General features: G+C 41.1%; 2 protein-coding genes across 5 annotated transcripts in view; one reads left to right on the plus strand and one right to left on the minus strand.

Annotated features, from left to right (window-relative positions):
- Positions 1–7,057: 7,057 nt before the first annotated feature.
- abhd5a (abhydrolase domain containing 5, lysophosphatidic acid acyltransferase a) lies at positions 7,058–17,764 on the minus strand. 2 transcript variants are annotated; one of them, XM_080768597.1, is made up of 9 exons: positions 17,726–17,764; positions 16,166–16,246; positions 14,075–14,160; positions 13,551–13,926; positions 11,299–11,453; positions 10,146–10,257; positions 9,582–9,768; positions 9,040–9,108; positions 7,058–7,186 (listed from the first exon to the last, which is right to left on the minus strand). In XM_080768597.1, the coding sequence occupies exons 1-9, from the start codon at positions 17,755–17,757 to the stop codon at positions 7,175–7,177; spliced, it is 1,110 nt and encodes a 369-aa protein (XP_080624723.1). In that variant the 5' UTR covers positions 17,758–17,764; the 3' UTR covers positions 7,058–7,174. The 2 variants fall into 2 exon arrangements, with proteins under 2 accessions (XP_080624723.1, XP_080624722.1); XM_080768596.1 differs by lacking the exon at positions 7,058–7,186 and having other exon boundaries at positions 7,322–9,108.
- Positions 17,765–18,100: 336 nt separating this feature from the next.
- The window catches only part of ano10a (anoctamin 10a), a 30,062-nt gene continuing 29,215 nt past the window's right edge, over positions 18,101–18,947 (plus strand). Inside the window, exons 1-2 of one of the 3 annotated variants that reach the window (XM_080767494.1) lie at positions 18,101–18,188; positions 18,661–18,729. The gene's annotated coding sequence lies outside the window, so the exon portion shown is untranslated. Of the gene's footprint in view, positions 18,189–18,657; positions 18,730–18,947 lie in introns of all 3 variants that reach the window. The other 2 variants (XM_080767493.1, XM_080767495.1) reach the window with 2 other exon arrangements.

The following is an 18,947-nucleotide window of genomic DNA, read 5'->3' on the forward strand; positions in this document are numbered from 1 at the left end:
GAAAAAGATGGTGAGAAATTAAAGCAAAAAGCAACAAATAGAGGTTTTTTCTAAAAAATATTGATATTAGGTCGTCTGACCATTAAAATAAATCATTTGGCAAACTAAAAATTACAATAATTACCACCAGTAAAATGTATCAAGAAGGAGTGACCCCTCTCCCGTCCAAATGAGTCAAATGGACAGCTGCATGGCACCACCTTGTGAGTCCAATGGACAGGTGGCACCACCTTGTGAGTCCAATGGACAGGTGGCACCACCTTGCAAGGTGCTTTCAGCTATTGCTTTCAATGATGTAAAGTCACGTTCTCTTTCTATTATACAAAAATGTCTACTCCTAATACTGATGGGTAGGCCTATGGGTAAATGCAGACAAAAATGCGCGTGCATGTGACTAAGTACAAACTGACAAAATGCATCATAAAAAGGCATAGGCCTATTTAGGCTACACATGACATTGGCAAGGCGCCGATATCAAAACAAAACATAAATTATAGCCCTATTATACAACAGAGCCGACAGCGCAGCGCACTTGGGCTCGGCGACCCGGGTGTTGTATATCATTCATCATAGATCCCTCCCCGTCAGAATCTAGTATCTAACATTAAATTGCAGCAGCATTCAGCAGTTCAGTAACTTCAGTTGGCACGGCGGCCATAGTAATTAGTAAATACTATATTATTTCTCACTGCAATAGTGACTATTAGAGAAATAAATAAATAATATAGTTAACTTAACTAGTAAATGCTTTACCTTAAACCCAAATGTGCTCTTGCGCTCCGGGGTGGTTAATTCCCTCATTATGGCATTTGCTGTATATCCAACGGGTGTGTTACTTGTCCAGAATGTCATTATGTAGGTCTACTTGAGGGTAATAACGGTAGTCGCCTGGCTCATGGCCGCAGGTGCAGGGGCCGTGGTCGCCCGGGCGTGCAGACTCGAGCTCGGCCCCGGCTGAACACTGCTGCTATGCTGCTGTTTTTATTATTGTCCTCCGACGACGACGACAACTTCACGACAATGTCCTCCTCAACGTTAGCACTCCTCTGCTGAACACTGCTGCTGGTGCTCATGAAGGGTTCATGAACTATACTTGATTTGGGCTTGGACGCACCAAAGAAATCACTCATTCTCTTCTGAGCCATGTTGACAACAACAACAACACACACAGTCAGGCTGACCGGAGAAATTCAAATCCGTGCGCCCCGTGCGTAAAGGTAACCGGAAATAGCGTCAGCAGCAGAGCAGAGACGATGATAAATCTAAAAACAAGTGTAGTTTAAGAATACTATTTATTTTATCCTCCAATCAGTCAATTTTTTATTTATATAAATAACGTGACATTTCTATTATTCATATATTTTATTTTAAATGTCCTTTATTTATTTATTTCCCCCCTCCTGTTCGAGGGGGGGCTGTGCCTGGGGGGAGAGGGTGCTTCAGTGGGCGAATCCACTGAATTGCTAACTCTGCACCATCAACAGTTGTCCATCCACTCTGTATGGGATCTGGTGCAGATGGGTGAGTCTGCAGAGAGCTATCTCCATATTCTAGTCTGGTAATGGGCGGAGGGCATGGAGAAATAGACATTCTCTACTGGCACCGAAAAGATGGTAGCGTATCACGTCACTGGAGGTGGTCCCAGACAGGTAGGCCTACCAGCTACAAGTGAACTGCTGCAGTCAAAGAGCTCTGTTGAAACATCCCAAGTCTGGCCAAGTTGTTTGAATGTCTCTTGAATATCAGGGTTTTTCTTCAATAACCTCAATGCATTCAGATTTCCATGACCAGCAAAGGCACTCACAATGTCACATCAGATTCCCGAAAATCATATTCAGCTGCCCTTCTGAAACTGCTATCACACAATGTAGCACTCCTGGATGTCACGTCAGACAAACAAAATGATACCACATACCACGTACTGTATGTCTTCTTGTCCCTTTTTAGGGCAACAATATCTCACCCGGCCTAAGGACTATAATGTATGACTGTCTGTAGCTCTGCAATTACTACTACTACACAACAACGAAATAAGAGTGACTGGCTATAGCCATCTTCTGTTTAAAGGCACCACTATTCTGGTGATATAAATATAGTCTAATCTAATGTACTGCCGATTGATGACGTAATCCTTGATGTGCTTTATGATTGTATTCTGATCATTTGTAAATGATAAATTCACCATTTATAAATAAGTATTTTATCAATTGACAAACCAGTTATTTAGGAGTTGTTAATGGTTCATACCGGTAAGATCATTTACCAAGTCTTAAGTGCATTATATAAAAACAACTGTCTACCAATTGTAGTCTAAATATTTGTTGGAAATCTATGGGAAAAATCAATGGTATTTCTGAGATGTTTGTTGCACCTGTTGAGTCCAACACAGTTGCAGTGTCATGGTGGCTGAGTGGGCTGACACAATGATGACTAACATTTACACACGATCTCTGATCTCATTGGACCTCACGTGATTGACTAAACCGTTGATGAAGAGCCTCATCTCCCATGATGCAGCTCCCTTCTTACTGGCAACGGAATGAATGTGTGCCATGATGACGCTGCCCGTCTTCATTATCCTTTCTCAACTGATTGTATAGACTTGACAAATGTAATCTGTAGGTGTGTGTGTGTGTGTAGTACACAGTACTACACACTATATGACTGTGTGTGTGTGTGTGTGTGTGTGTGTGTGTGTGTGTGTGAGTGAGAGTGTGGGTGAGAGCGTGCGTGCGTGCGTGCGTGAGTGAGAGAGAGCGTGCATCAGCCTTTCATTGCTCTAGACCTATCCTGACCCACAATGCGAGCTGCTGTGTGATGGCCATTTTGAACTGAACAATAAACAAAAGATAATACTAAAGACTGCTGATTTAGCTATTCATCTCTGCCACTCATAGACCATTCGTACAAGCACCACAGAATGTTAATTGCTCGACACCTGCCAAGTGATGTGCCTGGCAAAATAAATAAAAAATGCCAAGAATTGTGAGTTGACATCAACACTGTGGATGTTGCATTACTGATGCGAGTGCGTCAGCAATATTCTGCAGACACAGTTTGATTAATGACAGCCATATGTAACAAGCAGAAAGAAACGAGAAATCTAAAATGTCATTTACAGGTGGCCGTTTTTGTCTCAGCAGTGCAAAGGCACAGCTGCACCTTGAGTGACAGGCTGGCCAGCCAATCATGAAAAGGTCACCACTACTGTACATCGGACTACGTAATGCTCGGGGCGATTGTTGACAGGCCGGCTTTTCAAGCCACCTGTAAAAAGAAAAAGACATCCCTTTTGCCCTTTATTTGCAGAGCCACATTGACTGGACAGGGTGCACACTGCACAGACTGATGAATCAAATGAGGAGGGGGCAGTGAGGAGGCGGGGGTCTCGACGGAGCCAGCAGGTAAGTGGTTAACTAAGATTTCTTCTGTATTAAAGGAATAATCAAACAAGGTTTCTTCTGTTCTCAAATATCAACATAACTATAAGAAACTGTCTCTTTTTACTACAGGGGAGCAGGAAGGATCTTCAACAGGTATAAGTGGGGCAGGTTTTCTTCAGAAATCTCTGAAGCTCAATAACAGACCTTAGACTAATCAAAGGCTCAGAGCACCTTTGATTTTGTGCTGCATCCAACATGGCAGTCATGTAAACAAACGCACAATACACCTTTACAAATACAGTACATTGGCCACATATAGGCTCTGGCCTAACAACGTGTTGCGTGTTCGAGTCCCGTTCATGACGACCTTTGCTGCACGTCTCTCCCCTTCTCTCCCTCCCACTTTACTGTCTCTCTTCACAAATAACTATCAATGAAGGCAAAAAGCCAAAAACAAATATTTAAAAACAAATGTATATATACTGTATATATTATATACTGTATATTCCCAGATTGTATTAATATCCCCTGACTAACTCATGTAAGCAATGTAATACTTCGTATTGTTGTTACTTTTGGGTTAATTTATAAATTGTATTTATTAAGTAGCCGTGTAATAGCTATATATTCTGATTGCTATAAAGTGTGCATTAACAGCGGTCTGTGCAAGTTCAATGTTGCATGTTCTTTTTAAACAGAACATGCATTTACAGTTCGGGAAACCAATGCCAATCGGTATAGAGAACTCAATAGTCTCATACAGGATACAAGATAAACAAGTGAGCAGACAAAATCATTTCTATGTGAAGCTAGAGAAAAAACACCCTTTAAACCAAAGCATTGGTTTATTATTGTAAAAGTATCCATCCAACCTCAATTCTTAATGCTTTAAGCCAAAACAGACCTTGAATCAGACCTTGAATCCTGGAGAATCTTCATTGCATACTTTATAATGTTCAATAGGTTCAAAGTTTATGTTCAAACGTACTCCACCACTTAACTTTGCATTTAGATTTGTGATTGGATTAAAGATTGGGATTTTCAATAATCCAGGCAATGAAAGTAGCAGGACAGATTATAGTATATCTAGACTGTCTGAATGGTAATGTAATGCATGTGTCTGTTTGTCTTTTCTGTACTTGTCACAGAAAGTCTGGCCTGCCTGAGGGTGGTACTCAAAGCTTGGTGTGAGAGATATGGGGGTGGCACTGCCGCACACCCTTAGAGGATGCACTGTCAGAGAGAGAGAGAGAGAGGGAGGGAGGGAGATAGAGAGGGGTAGAGGGAGAGAAGGAGAGGGGAGAGAGAGTGAGGGAGAGAGAGAACTCACACACAGACAGAAAGGCAGAATGAAAGAGAGAATATAAGAGAAAGAGAGGAGATAAGAGCCTTGGAGGGTGGGAAAGATAACGACAGATAGGGAAAGCAGGAGGGAGGGATGCAGGGAGGTGAGGAGGGGGGGGGGGGTTGAAAGAGAGCAAGCGAGAGTGAGACGGGAAGAGAAACAGGGAGATATAGGGGAGGCGAGACGAGAAGCAGAATTTAATAAATTAGATCAGGCGCCTTGCTGGTTTCCTAGCAACCCAGGGAAGACGAGCCTGGTCTGGCCCAGTGTGTGCTCCAGAGTAAAGGTCTCTCTACGTCTTCCGCCTCTGTCTTCTACTACTGTACAATGGTTCTCAACCTTTTTCAGGCTGTGACCCCCCACAATAATCATACATGAACTGGGGGCCCCCCACCCTCACAAGCACTTGATATTGTAGGAGTTGAGGCATTATATTTTGTTTGACTCTTTTCCACAGATAAATATTGTGAAAATATCCAATCTACATTTAAAAGGTCTTAAACGTCCTTAAAATGTCACTTCCCAGATGTTCACACACATCTGGGAACTCCTGCTAAATCATGTGGGGAGTCTGGGGACCGCCCTTGGGGTCCTGACCCACAGGTTGAGAACCACTGATCGATACTCCTCCTTCATCCCGCTCTTTACGCCGCCTCCTCCTCATACGGTATCCAACTATCCATACTGGACACACTTTACATTAAATTCAATTGACAAATTACCGGCAACTATAAGGGGCCGTAGATTTGCAGAATGTTGCAGTCTGTACTCAAGCAGGTGGGTTACAGTACTGAGATTACACCTATACTGTGCATACCGAGATTACACTGATATTACACCTATATTGAGATTCAACATTCAGCATCAACTAGCCAACCTTGGTGGTTGATTCAATGCTCGACTGTGTGCATTGAATTATTCATGTGTAAATACAAAACCTTCCTGAAAAGTTTTCAACTTGGTGGAAGGACATTCACAACATTGGCTAACCTGTGTATTGACAGAAGAAAATCCTATTCACCGTTTCTCTGAATTCAGAACCGGTAACTAAACAAAAAAGAGAATTTGGAAATTCAACCTAATAAAGGCTTCTATCCTGATTGGATTAAATTGTATATTTACTAAAGAGTGGGAGAGGTGGTGAGAGCGCTGTTAGTATGTTACTGAATGTTCGATCACCAGAGTGTTTACTCTAGCAGTGCCAGTAAGCAGTACTGTAGAGTGTAGACACTACAGTAAGCAGTACTGTAGAGTGTAGACACTACAGTAAGCAGTACTGTAGTGTACACTACAGTAAGCAGTACTGTAGTGTAGACACTACAGTAAGCAGTACTGTAGTGTAGACACTACAGTACATTCTTCACAGGAGGATATTAAATCTAGCATGAAAGCCTAATACATATACATTGTGCCTGCAAAGGCCTGCAGTATGGACAAGACATGCATAATCTCCACTGACAAAATTCCTCCTCATCAAAATTCCCCACCGCGACTGTGGCTCAAGAGGTAGAGCAGGTCGTCCAATGATCCATGGGTCGGCGGTTAGAATCCCGGCTCCTCCTGTCTACATGTCGAAGTGTCCTTGGGCAAGACACTGAACCCCTGATTGCTCCCGATGTGCTGGTTGGTACCTTGCATGGCTTCCGCTGCAATCGGTGTATGCATGTGTGTGTGAATGTAAAGTGCCTTGGATAAAGGCGCTATATAAATGCACCATTTACCATTTACCATCATCATAAATTAAATCTGCCCCGTTTCTGAGATTACTCACAGCCAACTGTCCCTGTATAACACAGCCAACTGTCCCTTGGAGTTCATAAAACCCACCTCCATCATTCCCTAAACAGCTGGTTTGTATGAAACGACAGCCAGCAGCTCCATGTGACTCAGAAATACTTTCACATGAGCTTGCATTTTTCCCTGTATTGATCAACGTGTAACAGAATAATAATAATAATAATAATAAAAAGATAGGATGTCTTTGCGATCAATATCTGTGTTAATGTAGTGGGAGCTTCCTATTTCAGAAATGGAGGAAAACCACATCCTACTGACACATCCTTTCCATTTGCAGCTTCCTCTACCCGAGCCACAGCCTTGTTCACAGTCTCCTTCTCTAATCCCTACCTATCGTGATAAACCCCCTCTTCAATAGGCAAAGTGCAATCTCAAAATGTGGTATTTGTGTAAAGAACCATTTGACCATTATAATAGATGTATTTACATCAGTCATTTAACCTCATACAGCCTGCTTACAGTGCATCTCAAGCCTATGAGAGATTCTTCTGAGTGGTCTAATACTCTAATCTACATATGAGTGCTCCCTAGTGGCTATGAGGGCGTACTGCAAGGTATTTGAGCTAAACCCTGATACATGGCAACCATTTCTCTCACTGCCATACAGTTGACAGGGCTGAAATGATAAAGGGGGCTGGGGGGGTATTGACTAATCTGTCACCTTTGAAAAGTAAAGGAGAGAAGCAGAATGATCTAGTGTTACATCGCTGTCTAAACATAGATTGCAAACAGAAGAGACCATTATTATTCATATTATAACTAGACAAAAGAAAGGCCACATGGACCACACTCATAATGCACCAAATATTTTATTTACATGTCTCTTAAAAAACTGCAGTGCTACAGAAATATAAAAACCTTTGGCACTGGCACAATCTGAAATGAATTGATAAAACGTCACAGTAACATAATTGATAAAATAATCTCTCTAAAACACACAAATGTGTCAACTCAGCCAATCAACGAAGTAAACTCAATGATCTCAAACACTGCTTGGAATACTGTGCACTGCATGCACAGTTGCACACTTGCACAGTGGAACATTTGTGAAAGACAACCTTCACTCAAATATCAACAATAAATTATACCATTAAGGTCTCTTGAGACTGCATGGTAGAAGCTACAGCTATAATATACTGTAGAACAGTAGTACTGCAAAATATATTACTCAGAGTGGAACTGAAGAGGTATCATTAATATACTGTAGAACAGTAGTACTGCAAAATATATTGTTCAGAGTGGAACTGAAGAGGTATCATTCAGTTCATTGATTCATTTAGCCATGTATTGCAGTGTTGGATTCATAATGGTAGTTCATACCACTTAGGAAATACATCTATTTTAGAGTATTTAAACAAAAAATAATTTAAGTTGAACTTGTGAACCATACATACGGTAGCTAAAGAGGGCCCATTTTTACAATTTCCCAGGGCACTTCATACTTCATAAATCTCTGTACTGGTGAAAATACATTATTAAATTCCATGAAACAAAAACATCATCAACTTCAGCGCACATAAATAACGAGTAGAAATAATAACTACTCCAAGGCAAAATGGCTATTTTGAAAGATTGCCAATTTGCAAACATTGGCAAATGGTATCAAGACATGCTTCCAAACGCAAGTTTATTCTGCATGTATGAAATCTATTCAATTTGATATTTTGCTCACTGAGGGCTATTGAAATGACAAAAGCAAGTTTCAATACATAAATCGAAGGGGAAGCTTAGACACATTCACCTAACAGAAGAAAAGATATGTACAGTGTATGTGTCAATGTTGCTCAACACACAAATCTATTGCTGCGTTTGAGTGTTGACACAATGGGATACTGCCGCATGGTTTCTGTATCTGAATGATACCATAAATATGTGTCCATGTCCACGAAATACCAATTTTATGTATAACAGAGTTCCCTAAGGACTACAAAATTGTGCTTAAAAAACTGTTACACTGCTGGTGCCGATTACTGCTTAGGGAAGCTAGAATTAGATGTGGATCCCATATACCTGTATATTGCTTTCAGGTGGCAAATCTGGCCCCATGGATTACAAGGAAGTAGTTAAGAAAGCAAATGAGAAACCTACAGGTTAGATCTTACACTAGGATCTGCACAATTAGTTGAAAATAATCAAACCTTGTGATTTGTTACAAGGTTGTTATGCAACCGTGAAACCTGTACATTGCCCTCGTCTTCTCACCTATGCAGTTTAATATAACCAGAACATTGTACAACCCATCTCCCCATCCAGCACGGTCATTAGATTATACCACATGCCATTTGATATAGTACATGGTACCAAGTACAAACTAATCAGGATCGTAATTTTGACCTTAATTGTGCAGCCCTATCTCTGTGAGACTGTGAGAACTTCATATATTAAATATATAATGTTCTCTGTGCTTAGATTTGTATGTACTCATACAGACCCAGTACTCCCATGTCAGTCGAGTCAGTTAGTGCAGGTGCTACCCTTTCTGCCCTCTGTGTTTCAGTCCATCTGATCACACACCTGTACCACTCTGTGGTTGAAGTCTTCCGGGTGGTCTGCATACACATAATGGCCTGCCCCACGGATTGTCTGCAGAGAGGGTGCAACACAGTAAGGATAGGGGGAAAACCTTTGATTTTGATTACTAGGATAACAAGAACACAGTGATTCTGAAAGTGACTTTTTAATATAATTATGAATTAATTATTACTGAATTATTCAGACCTTTAGACTCCAATATGAATGTATGTTTTTGTGTAACATAGATGCACAGTGGTTATATTGAAACATCTTCATTATGTGTCATAAAATATGTTTCTTGTATTGTATTATTATAATTTATAGCTAGATTAAACTATTCATTTAGCTGGGGATCCCCATGAACAGCTATATTCTATCAATGACGCCAGCAAGAAAATCAAATTCTTGTCTTTAAGAGACCAGAGATGAACCACGTCTAGATACTGTACATTTCCTCCTAGTAACCAGAGAGGTGTGAATGTCAGCAAGATGTCCTACAAACAAACTGCCCCAAATGAGTTTGTCTGAACCCCTGAACTTACTATGATTTCAACATGAGAGTTTGGCCTCATTTCCTTGATGGTGTAGCCTGAGTTTCCATCTATGCTGGAGCGTGAGCCATACACAACTGTAATGGGGATGTCAGGATGAATCATTCGGATCCTCTGCAGCATGGGTCTCTTGGCCCCCCCATATGGGATGGACATGTTCTTAAAAGCTGTTTCGCCGCTAGGAGAGAAAGAAAAAATATATATCGTCACTTTCGGGCGGAAACCTTGTATGTATGCAAAACTAAAAGTTTTCAGGAAATGGGAAAAGGAATCTGTGATCTGGCAGATCAGTGGTTATTATTTAGTCACAAGCTCTTGTTAATACTTTTCATTGGTTAAATATTTATAAAGCCACAGACAGACAGACTGGTGTCCCCATGTTGGCCCTGTACTGTAATTATAGGCAAAGATTTTCTGAAATGGTCTCCCTAGTTAGTAGTGTCCAAGGCTTGTTTTCCACAATCCAAAGCCCAATGCAGAGCAGCCAATAGATCCTAAGAAAAAATTAGACCAGAGAAAGAGAACAGAGAGGTGGAAGTGTACTGTGGCTCAGACCTGGGTGTTTGTACGTTCAGGTGATAGATGTACTCTGAGACAGTGTCGTCACTGAACATGGAGGAGAACTTTCTCTTGAAGTCTGGTCTCATTATCCGCACCATAGTGAGGCCTGTAGGATCACATCATTAGAGGCAGTTACGGCAGTGTCCTTCTGATTATAGTCTCACGTTACCAGACTGTTGACTCTCGCAATTTCCAAATGCTTCATCATACAGTCTGGACCAACGGAAGAGCCATCATGCGTAAGCGATAAAGCGGAAGTGGAGCCTTCTCCCCACTTCCGTTTCGTCTTTACAGTTGCGCAAATGTATTTTAATATAAATATAAATCATCTAAGCATATATAGTTTGTTGCTTAGCAGAAAAGAAAATACAAAAATCAAATGTAAAGATATTTTAAAATATATTTTCATGAACGGAAATGACCCAATCATTAATACAATTATATTCTACATAGCAATGAAAAATGTTTTGATTGAATATAAGATACACCTTTCTGTGTGGAGTTTGCATGCTCTCCCCGTGTCCCCTAGGGTAGAGACCCTCACAAAAACATGCCGTAATCCTGGTCTCTAAAAAAACTACCTCCCCCTGGCCAGCCGGGGCGCCTGATGGAGGGGAAAGGAACTGGTCGGAATAACGTGTCCCTTCCACGCGCTACGTCCGGCCAGGGAAATTCCCCTCTGTCAGGTGAAAAGAAGCAGCTTGGACTACTCATGCATAGAAGGAGGCATGAGGTCAGTCCGCTGCCCCCCCCAGGTTGGCAGAGGAAGTGTAGCGCCCAGGATTACATTAGATAATTGGCACTGGGTGAAAAGAAAACTGGGTTACAAAATCGTGGGATAAAAAAATATAAAAAAAATATATATATAAGATACACAAACATAACAATGCCAATTTACATTACATGCTATATAGCACTGACGAAGGTCTTAGGACTGAAACGTTTGCTTTTTAATTGCACTTTGAGCACAGAGCACTTTATGAGCGAGCAGGATAAAATAAAGGAAGAAATATTTTCTTAAGTCTCAGTCTAAGGAGTTTTACTTCTAGTTTCTATACGGTGAGAGAGTCTTTTTCTGTCAAAGTTTCCCACACTGCTGAAAACGCCACTGGACTGTATTAACTTTCTTGTAGTTCAGTGGCCTTACCCAGTGGTCCAACCAGTCTAAGCCCAGCTAGAGGGTTCAAGGGGCTGAATATGGCTCCCAGGGCTGTGATCCACACTGAGATGGGCCGGTCCTGTTCTGGTGCATCTGGGCGCTCAGCGAAGCCCCAGGGCTCAACCAGAACTATGTGCTTCACTCTACATCAGAGAGAATGGGAAAAATCAACAGAACCACCTGACTAAGGCTGTTTTTCTCCTGAACCTGAACCCTCTTCAAAATGCATTGTGCTAACAGCCAAATCTGAGCGGAGACGACATACATTTAACATTTGCGTCGTATAACATTAAAGGTTGAGTTTATGCATTACGTCACAGATGGTTTAAGTTGGGTTTATAATGCATCAGCCATATCATTGTAATGTGCTATTCTGCTGAGCTTATAATGGTTTATGACCAGCACTTTTACACTCATGAATGATTCTTCTAATATAATTATCTTGTATTGGTTCGGTAGCTAATATCTTATCTTTGTTATTCACATATATTAAATATATATATATATTAAAATGATTGATAGATATTGTCCTGCACCACAAAATGCCCAGCCCACATGGGCTTACAAGACACTTGCATAATTGACATATACTGTATAGCCTACATCAAGACATCCACAAATAAAATACCAGTAACATCTGTGCAATCCACATGTAATTGCTGTGAATTACTTAGTTACACAAGCATTGTTGTTGTGAAGCTGTTTTTACAGGTAAAGAGTTAATATTACTATTTCTATTTGGCAAAGGAAACAAGACAGGTGTGCTTTGTTGAGACGGTCAGAGGGAGGGGGTTGGGACTGGAGTGGGTGACACAAATAGGTGGTGACAAAGTCAAAGCCAGTATTTTTTAAAGCGCTATTGGATGTGTCCCCACTCCACAGAACTACAGCTTGTACATTTTTTCCAGAAATAAAATTAAGATATATAACAGTAATGTCCGATGATTATTATAGGAGGACATTAGCCTGTGGCACAACTATTAATAACTATCCAGCAGACATTACTTCTAGAGCCTCCATCTATAAGCTATTGTGCACTCCTGTAGCACACAGCAAGCTGTATGTAAAGACCATACCAGCACCTTAGGCTACAACATGAACTTGAACATACAGGATATGGGCAAGTCAGCTTAAAAAAGGGCACATGTCCCTGATCAAGAGCATCTTGTGTAATAACTTCAAGGCCATTTGGAACACTGAGATAACAATAAGAGGACAGGAAGAGAGGATGTTTTAAGCGTTACTGATGAAGGAAAGAGATAAGGTATTGAGGACATTTTATCAGACATCCCTTGAGGAGAACTGGGTGCCTGCTGGAAGCTTTGAGTTTAGGGACACAGCGAGCGGAGATGGTTGAGGAGAGATACAGCCCAGTGGGAGGAGAGAGCATGGAGGACACTGCTGTTATCAGACGCTGGCGTGTTCTCTTGGCACACCGAGGTGACTACATTACGTGTGGAAAATGTGCATTTCTTTTTTTTTTGCTACACTCATCTTTGCACTGAAAGGACAACAGCATTATTCAAACCCAGAATCTATTTTAAACATTTCCAAGGATTTTCCACGTTTGTCCCTGTCTCTATTAACCCATTAAGACTATTTAAGAGTCTACAAATGCCATCTATCAGTAGTTCTCTCACTTTTTCCATGCCCCCAAAATGAAATGCATTTTTAAAAAAATCTAAAATTGCAGATGTACCAACTTGCACCGTCGCACAAAGTGAAGCGCTGTGAGCTTGTATATCTGCTATTTTTGAGAACCAGCATTCTATATCTAAATCTAAATTATATGGTCTTCAACATTAAAAATAATGTCTTCCTACAGGTTCAGTTGGATAACATCAACCGTATTATACATTTTGGAGTTGGACTGTTGCAATAGCTTTCGGAGTAAACATTGCGAGCACTGCTTTTGTTGTAAACATGCACTGGACTAATATACTGTAAGTAAGTTGGTGTGGTTTACGGTCAGTATCAGCCAAGCAACAAGGGTGTATGAAATTGTGTCTTTGAATACAAAATTGCCTGGTACTACATTCCACTTAGCACTTACTATCTGAGACAAGTTAAAAAATGCTGGCAAGGCAATACTTATTTACATAGATGTGGGGATTTTTGTACCTTGATTTGGTCTAAAACTCACAAACCATTACCGTACTAAAGGCAACTGTAACCATTACATTACAATTGCTGAAACAAAAAGGAAAGGATAGGCTTCCTGAGGCATAAAGACCTCCTACCTGTCTGGGTATTTAATAGCGTATGATGCTGCCAGGTATCCTCCCAGGTTGTGACCAAGCAGGATCATAGCCTCCAGGCCGACTTCGGTCCTCCACTGCTCAACCGAATCCACAAACTCATCCTCTGCAGCTCGAGCGTCTGTGGAGAACTTTGGCCTGCTGCTCTGGCCAAAGCCCAGCAGATCCAAGGCGTAAACAGGATGATGCTGGGCGAGAGCCTCAAGGTTTTGGGCCCAAAGTCCTACACCCCCACCGAAACCGTGGAGCAAGACCACAGGGGTTTTGTCTTCAGTACTGTTGTTCGTGAAGGAAAGCGTCCACAGGCGGTTGCCATGGGATATGGGGATGTACTGTTTGAAAAAGTGGGTCTCAATTCCTGCAGTGAAAGAGAAGAGAGAAAATGTCAAATGTGGGCCATAGATGAATTCAAATTAGGTTCATTAAGTTCAAATGCATGGTGCTGATGCATCCTACCGTCTAAATTAAGAATATTAAATAAATAAATCAACGACAAACATGAATACCTCGTAGCATTCTCTCCTCTGCACACATAAGATGTTTCTGAGAGGTGGGGGACCATGACGGCAGCCAGTTAGGGATCCACCACCACCTACAAATAAAAAAGGAAAACCATCATCGATTTTACAGTGTCCTACTCTGTACAAATCCACAGTGTTAATTTCACTGTGAGAGTGTACGAACCCAAATAGACCTATGTATGTCCGGGTCCATTTGGTGTCGATTAGATAATTGGAATATTGTTTCTGTCGTCTGGAAACCTTGCATGTCCAAAACCATTCCTTTTTAATTGTCATTAAAGTGTGATGCGTTGTAGATCTGCCATTTTCTCTACTCTTGTACGATACTATTGTGTGATGAAGTAAGGCATTCATTCTTTCTCTCCCATGTCCGTATATATACAAACACGTACCCCCCAGCATAAGTCAGAATCCAGGAGAGCTGTCCATGGTGGATCTTCAGCCATCCAAAGTTCGGCTCTAATTTGTGCTGGCGAGAGGTAAACAGTGTGTGACAATGCTAATGATACTAAAGTGTGTGTATTGAGTGAAGGGTCCCTTCGTAAATAAAATGTACTTACTTTGTGGGGAATGGGAAAAGATAACTAAAGAGGGAATACAAGTAAAGTAGAACTATGACATAAAATGGTCATATGAGTGGCCTAAAGCTAAGAGTTTACTTGCACCCTTGATAGACAAGATGTATGGTTACAGTACAGTACAGTACAGTACAGTACAGTACAGTACAGGCCTCTGAAACATGTGCATTGTGCTTACTGTACACTACAGCATACTGCCCAGCCTGGTCAATTGGAATTTCACTGCAGAATCACTACCGGCAATTAGCAGATGAACGGTTACTGTATCATGAAGCCAAATGGAAACGGATGCCAGAGCGTGGGCAAAGCTTTGACTCAGTGGCTGAATTCCAGGCGACCAATTTAATTTAGCATTATTTATTGGGCCAACGGATCCAAAAACTAATTTGCTGCAAAGTTGTTTATAAAATACAGCCTGAAACGCAGCCTTGTTATGATGAATTGCCATTTTGTGCTGGCGGAGGCTGGTCCAGGCAGGGAACATGGGTCAAATGAGTGGCTGTGCATGCACTTCAATACAATGTTATTATGTAGGTTTGGGCATTCTATAAGCCTATCCAATATTGTTTGTAATTACCACACATCAGTTAATGTACAGGGCTTTGGGTAGAGCCCATTTGACAGCCAGCAAAGAACATTAGATTACATTTTTAATAGATATTCCAGCTGGAGGTCCATATGTCTATTTGTATTGAGCGACATGCCGCTGTAAGAGATGCCAGAGCACATTCAGTAACTACTAACTACTGTATTTAAATGACTCTGCCCCCGACTTTCCTATAATAGATTATTTCATAATGATTTTGTGGCATTGTCATTTGCTATGTGTAGTGCCTATTTTGTGTGGATCCCAAAAAGACCAGCCGAGACCGTCATGCCATCAGCTAATGAAGATACCACAAATCAGTTAGTCTCCATTTTATGGACAGTTAAGTTCACACTGTTTGCACATCTATGATACATGTTCCCTTTTCCTTGTGCTGTTTGCACACTAGCTCTATATGTAGCATGATTATGTTCTGTGGCTGTTTAAGCCCAGCGTGTTTTCTCAGTCGATGTAACTAGAATCTACTGATCATGTATTTGGACATTTTGTTTTCCGGTCTCTGATCTGTGACTGCAACATACTGCATGTTTCCTTCAGAGTTACTGTAATAAAATAAACATGGACTATAATGTGTATATCTTCTTTGTGCCGAACCGGTCTAGCTGTTTTTGTTTTACAGCAGTGGTTTTCAACCCTTTTCATATCAAGGCCCATTATATTTTCGGTATTTGAGCCACGCACCACCATTTGATGTTGAGATGTATGTAGCCTCGCAGACCCAAAACTAAAGGGATTCTGTTGCATACGATTTTGTCCACATTTCCATGCTGCAAACTTTAGTGTTTAAGCAAGAATGCACATTAATGCAGTCAAAAATGCATTGTAGTACATGCATGCATGCAGAGGGCAAACCACAATGGGCAAATGTATAGGGATCATCATGATGATTACCTTAATGTTGTGTCCAGTAACCCCAACACACTGCTGAATAGACTATGAACACCAAGAAACATCATTATTTGCTGGATTGCTCTGTAGAAGGAAAAAAAGTGATGGGCGCTCTTATCATCGTACATCATCATGCATCATCTCATACTGGCCAATGAGAATGCCTGTTGCCCGTGATTGGTTGCTGATTTGAAATTTTCCCTTCAATGTCAATGGCATTTAATGTTTACTTTGGTACTTAGTTTAGACAGTTTTTGGTTTAGACTAGTCATTGTTTAGACCAGTCATTAGTCCTACAACTACAACCTATCTCAAACCCTCACCCTAAACCTAACCTCCCACGGGGCAGCACACCTAAACCTAACCTTAAGCCATGTCTAACCAATGACTAGTCTAAACTAAGTATGCACCCCATTTACTTTACGTCATATTTAGCAGTACTTATCATCATACATCGCATTCCATGCTCAGCCAATCAAATCATCACAAATGTCATTCCGGCCAATCACTTTTAGCGTCTTCACTTTTCTGCCCTTACTTTTATATTATTTATCGTCAATATGTACTTTGCTCAGTCAATCATCACGCTGAAACAACAGGTCTGGGAATGCCCATATATGGACCTTTTTTAATTTACATTATCGGGCCGGGTAGGGTGTAAAATGTGTGCTAATTAGTAAGGCCAGGCGGGGCCTCTGGCCAGCCCAGTTAGGCCCCAGGTAGGGCTCGCCCTTAATTTTCAGGCCTGTTGAGAACTCTAATTGTCTATCCAGGGTTTGACCAGGTCAGTGTCAGGATCTTCATATATGGAGACGGCCATATAGGGAGCATGTCACAAGGCGTAACGGACTGACTGACATGAATGCTTGACTGACGGATTGACTGACATGAAATGCAGGTTTTCATAGTAAACTGCTACCTACAGTCGCAATCATTCCTATGGGGTGATCTGCAGCCAATCATCAGCCAATGTTTGTGTTCACACAAACAGACAAATCTGGGCATAGGAGGAGCAAGCGCCCCTCAAAAAAATGAATGACTAGAAATGTGAATAGGGAGAGTACTATGCATTAGAGAGTACTTACTACTTATAACTATAATTATAAAGTTACAAGAACATTATAATGCATTATACTTATGTTTATAAAGCATAGACATCATGCATAGCGAGTGTTATAGTGATGTTCAATTCTACTAATTACTGTACATTAATTCTAAAAATACAATACAAAAGTTTCCATATATAGCAGTTCTCATGGAAAATGAGTACAAATAATAATCTAAAAACAATTGTGTTTTCTCTGTCTACACATGTGTATCGTGTATGTATGTGTATGTATGACTATCTATGTTATCAATTTGTGACTGGCAATAGCACGTACACTACAACAACACAGATGTTTGTAACTTTATGGATGTGAAAAAAGAACATAGGTCTTTAAGAATCGACATTCATTAATACCATGTGGACTTTCTATCGGGTTAATCCGTATACGGTACTTACTTTATGATGACAAAGAAAGACATTTAGCTCAAAAAGAAGTAAAACTCACTCGGACTCACCCTCTCTGTGCTGCTACAGTTTGCTCGGCCATTCTTGCCCTCCAGAATCACGTCATCTGCTGGTGACTACTTGTAGTTGTTGCGCCATCGAAAGTAGCAGATCTACAAGCTCACAGCGCGTCGCAGCGCGACGCGTTGTGAGCTTGTAGATCTGCTACTTTCGGTGCGCGACACCGGTGCGCAAGCAAGTATACTGTTCGGGACTGCACAACTTGAAACGAGACTTGGCTTGGGGTGCGTTTGGTTTTTACTCCCGTTTAAGATAATTCCGCCAGGCGGCGTCTTTTCCACTGTGAACAACGTGGAGACGCTGTGCTTCTGCGCCCCTCTGGCAAACAAAACGAGCACGCTCCACACACGTGGCCGAGACTTGAAACAACACACTCCGGAAGAAGCTTTTTGCCTTTGCTGTCAAAAAATCTAAACATTACCCCCCCCCGGCCCGTCTGAAGAAGGTTCTGTGGTAAATACATTAATTACGTTGTTCTTTCAATGTAAAGCATGTTTTAGTTGAAACAGTGGTCTCTTTCAGTGTGCGATATTGACTTACCGGTATATGTCCCCTTATTTAATTTGCAAGTTACATTTTCCAAATATTATAGCGTTTTTATAAACAACAAATTAACTAGATACAGTTAATATGACGTGTATCAGAATGAAATAAATAACGTTAGTATTATACGTATATATGGCTACTGAATACAATAGTGATCGAAAAGCCAAAGCTATGCTGTGGTGATTCAATTAGCCTGTTATTTACAGAAGCATTACAGTAGGGTACAGGGTGCGTTAGTGGGTGAGTCACAGTACGTACCGTACGTGTGACAACTTTAGTTTGCTGATCTTTGCTGCGCTGGTTAGTGACGTGGAAGAGAGCTGAAGACAAGTCCATAAACTACTACACACGGGCCACTTATACCTTTTTTTATCAGCAGATCACCGGGGGCTGCAGTCTCTATTCCCAGTCTAAAACGGAATCCCCTTCCACAAAAAGAGGATCTTGGGTGAGTGGTCTTTTTGACAATACACAACAATTCAATTACAGCGATTTGTGTAGGTCTGATATTGTATTTCAATTTTGATTTGATATTATTTTAGTGTGATCGAGAACTTAACAACAACTTGAACTCCTGACTTCCTCCACTTTTTGTAGTTTAACACGGGCTCCGCCCCCATCGCTTTAATCTGTATCAGCTGCTGCCTGTTACTGTCAAAGCAGGCA

This window comes from Protomyctophum bolini (assembly GCF_963924005.1).
Source record: "Protomyctophum bolini genome assembly, chromosome: 7".
Taxonomy (NCBI): domain Eukaryota; kingdom Metazoa; phylum Chordata; class Actinopteri; order Myctophiformes; family Myctophidae; genus Protomyctophum; species Protomyctophum bolini.

What these genes read in the sequence shown, in the direction of transcription:
- abhd5a (XM_080768596.1), bottom strand. Translation starts at nt 17,757, where the DNA reads ATGGCCGAGCAAACTGTAGCAGCACAGAGAGG. An exon ending in AGAGGAGAGAATGCTACGAG is followed by an intron (nt 13,927 to 14,074) that starts GTATTCATGTTT and finishes CTTTCACTGCAG; the next exon opens with GAATTGAGACCCACTTTTTC. An exon ending in TAGACTGGTTGGACCACTGG is followed by an intron (nt 10,258 to 11,298) that starts GTAAGGCCACTG and finishes GTGATCCTACAG; the next exon opens with GCCTCACTATGGTGCGGATA.